The sequence below is a fragment of the Calcarisporiella thermophila genome (genome assembly GCF_041956535.1).
Source record: "Calcarisporiella thermophila strain CBS 279.70 unplaced genomic scaffold VTP21scaffold_70, whole genome shotgun sequence".
Lineage (NCBI taxonomy): Eukaryota > Fungi > Calcarisporiellomycota > Calcarisporiellomycetes > Calcarisporiellales > Calcarisporiellaceae > Calcarisporiella > Calcarisporiella thermophila.
In genome coordinates this window covers 377-3,836 of record NW_027192258.1, presented here as the reverse complement: position 1 = coordinate 3,836, position 3,460 = coordinate 377, and the positions used below count along the sequence as shown (strand labels likewise).

The 3,460-nt window shown below is 42.9% G+C and overlaps 2 protein-coding genes across 2 annotated transcripts; both read left to right on the top strand.

The window, feature by feature from the left end:
• Positions 1-373: 373 nt before the first annotated feature.
• VTP21DRAFT_10807 (uncharacterized protein) lies at positions 374-1,960 on the top strand (the record flags this gene model as incomplete). The annotated part of the gene is made up of 2 exons (XM_069390184.1): positions 374-778; positions 1,661-1,960. 2 exons carry the CDS (start codon positions 374-376, stop codon positions 1,958-1,960), a joined length of 705 nt encoding a protein of 234 aa, XP_069245447.1.
• A 214-nt stretch (positions 1,961-2,174) lies between these two features.
• Positions 2,175-3,149, top strand: VTP21DRAFT_10806 (uncharacterized protein; the record flags this gene model as incomplete). Its single annotated transcript, XM_069390183.1, has 1 exon — positions 2,175-3,149. The coding sequence occupies one exon, from the start codon at positions 2,175-2,177 to the stop codon at positions 3,147-3,149; it is 975 nt and encodes a 324-aa protein (XP_069245446.1).
• Positions 3,150-3,460: the final 311 nt, after the last annotated feature.

Sequence of the window (3,460 nt, the reverse complement as noted above, 5' to 3'; positions counted from 1 at the left end):
CAGGGTATACCACAGATTGAAAGACAATGTACGTTCCCGCTGGGTAAATGTGTGCTAGCTGGCACAAAGATCAAGAACTTCCGTACAAAAATCGGGAGACTCTACAAGAGAAGCAAAGGAGAGAATATCACTCCGGAATGGAAAGAGACCTCAAGCGATTCCATCAACTGGGAGGTAGCTTGGATGTACTGGAAAAAGCGGCCGAGCGAACCCAAGCATAGGACACTAAGATGGAACTCTTGAAACACAGATTGGTGACAAACATCATCACTAGTAAGTGGACAGGAGAACCTAATATTTGCAAGCGATGCAGAACCAACGCAGTGGAAACCATTAGCCATGCCTACCTGGAATGCCCGGCCATAAACCAGTTATGGCAAACGGTAGACAACTTCGTATGCCGCATTCTGGGAGAGTCCACGAGTCAACCAAGGAAGACAGACTATTTGGAACAGACTACAAAACCATGGGCTACCAACGGGAAGTAGTGTCAACGGCCCATGATGCAGCAATTTGGATCATCTATCGATCAAGATTATCGATAATAATGGATAACGCCCAACCAAGTGAAATAGCGCTCGCTGAACAACTAGGTCACGAAATGCAAAAAATCGTGAGATCCAAATGGTGGTCAACGTTCATAAAGGATAAGAAAGAAGATTTCCAAGAGCTTTGGTGTAAGGGAAGTTGGATACAAGTCCAAGGAGACGAAATATCCTTCAACCAAAACACTCAGCTCCAATACGACCTTGCCGAATACCCTACCACCCGCATTCTAGTTTTCCTTTTTTTTTTCTTTCTATATTAGTCCATATTCTTTTCCTCTCTTGTATAATACCGTCCTTGAAAAATAGGATGGTATTCATACGATAAACCACTACTTACATGTATTTCTCCTGACATTTTTTTTTGAGAGTATTTCTCCTGACAAGGCACTATACTAACTTAAAAGGATACTTTTCAATAAAGATTTATAAATTCCAAAAAAAAATAGATTTCGTGACTTACTTTTCTTTTTATTCATTAAGATGTGGTGTGATAGATACTTTGTGGGGTGATCATGTTGGAGAACGACTAGGCATGATCTAAGTCTGAATAGTTGTTGTGTTACGACGGTTATTTCATACTTATACAAATATGTATAAGCAAGTATCTTATCATCATTATTAGTCATCATCTCCTATTCTATCATATATATAGGATGTGCTTTCTCTCTTTTGAGTTCTCTAGTGGTGTGTGTTATTATGCTATCCCTTCTATCTGTCTTCTTTCCTTTTATTAATATACTCTTAATCAGTTCCAACAGATCAGTATACTTATTATCATACGTTTAACATATTTATCCAGAATCACCTTATATTTTTTATATTTTACCTTCTTGTGATACATTATCTTTAGTATAAAAGGGAGAATATCTTTAGTTAGAATATAGTGTGCTATTTTGGTATTGAGATAGAACCGGATTACGTTTCAAACCACCATCTTGTGTCGTTTATTAGTCTTCTGAAGTGTTTAAGGAAGGACAATCACGAGCTTAGGGATAGCTAGAGGATTGTCGGGATAGACCTTATTAGACATATTCGACGCAACAGTTCTGTGTCATTGTTACGTAGAATATAAGATAGTATAAAGAATAAGGATAAGATATTCGTAATCTCAGAAGTTTCGACCCCTCAAAGCGCTCGCCTACGCAGACTATTTGACCGTAGGAGTTGTAGACCAACAAGATGCTGACCACCTGTTTCAAATCCTCGACATATACTCGAGAGCTGCGGACGCAAAAGTCAACATCAACAAAACGGAAGCGGTCGCTCTCACGCTAAGTGCTCGCACCTCGATAAACCCCAGATGCGAATACATTCCAGCAGGGGGGATAGTTACCTGCCTCGGCATTCCAATTTACCTTCCGACAGCAGATAAGCCCACACAAATGCCAGACCATCCAAGTGAGGCTTATTAGGCTCGGCCCGGTTGCATCACCCAACTGTTCAACTCCAGATATACTGTCTTTACCCTTGTACAAATGCCCTTTAATTACGAGACAAGGTCGACAATTTGAGGAGCCGAAACCGCCAACACCGCCGTATCTACTAAACGATATTCTAACCTTCCTCATCAATGGAAGAAGGATAGAATGTAGATCACTCAGGCGACAAGCCTTTTTGGAGCGGAACATGCCGATACAATCGGAAATGGAGCGTAGATACTCTGCGCAACCCACGGAAAGGCTAAAAAGAGCGTGCGAACGTCGCTATAACGATTTTTTCTTAGAATGGGAACACGGATACCTTATCCTGCCCCCCGACCTAGTAGAGAAAATCACGAACTATTCTGCCATACCCCGACAACATCCGCCTCCTCGTTTCCCACTACACCTTTGTCATCTGGCTGGCGCGCCCGTCCCGGAATATTCCACTCGACAGGGAAGGCACTTCCAGCGAAATGGCTCTCCGGAACCAGAAACGCTGACGCCCCAATCCTGGCCAGAGGTTGCATCCACGGCAAAGGAATGGGAAAAGGTCTGGACCTCCATCCAAAAACGGCCGACACTCCCAAAACACCGCACACTACGCTGGCGAATCCTCGTAGAGCGTGTAATTACAAACTCGACATTCCCTGGTCATGACCCGAAATGTACCCGCTGTAACGCTCCGAGGGACACCATCCGCCACACCTTCTTCGAATGTCTCGAACTCACTCCAGTGTGGCACTGGACAGAAAGGTGTATCAACACCATATCAGGCCCCCTAAACACTCAGGTGCTGAGCCCCAGGAACCTCGTACTTGGCGACCTACCAGAAGCCCCAAGGACAGCAAGACACGCGGCTCAAATCGTCTTCGATTCGGTGCTATGGCAAATCCATCGGGACCGAATCGCCTACCATTTCGAATGCATTCGAGCATCACCCGAGACGATCATCCTCCGTGCCAAAATGGACATCGAGGAGGCTATCGGAGGTGAACTGATAAAGGCACGTAAAAAACGAGAGATAGAGCTATTCCGAGTGACGAAGCAACCCTTCCTCTCCCAATCCGCTCTTCCCCTCGTCCCCTCCTCTTTACTTCATACCTTTCACCAAATACCCGATCACTATATACATCTAATTTACCCTTTATTCCCCCCTTTCTTATTTCATTGTAACCATTAAACTCTTGTAAGCTACGGAAACTAATAAAAGTCTCCGTAGATTGATCAAAAAAGTAATCTCAGAAGTTTATCGATGTTTCTCTTTAATGTAACTCTTCTCTTATTTTAGTTATACTCAGTTTTAGTTAGAAACACTATATAAGTCATAATGTTCCTTTTGTAATAAGAAAATACAGGATTCAAGTTCTTTATTTTTCTATATTTTTGGTCTACTTCCCACTATCTTAAGTGCGTGTTCTGCATCAAGGACTGTAGAAGACTTAAGATAGTAATCGGATAAGCGGGATACGTACATTATCTCAACACCTCCCA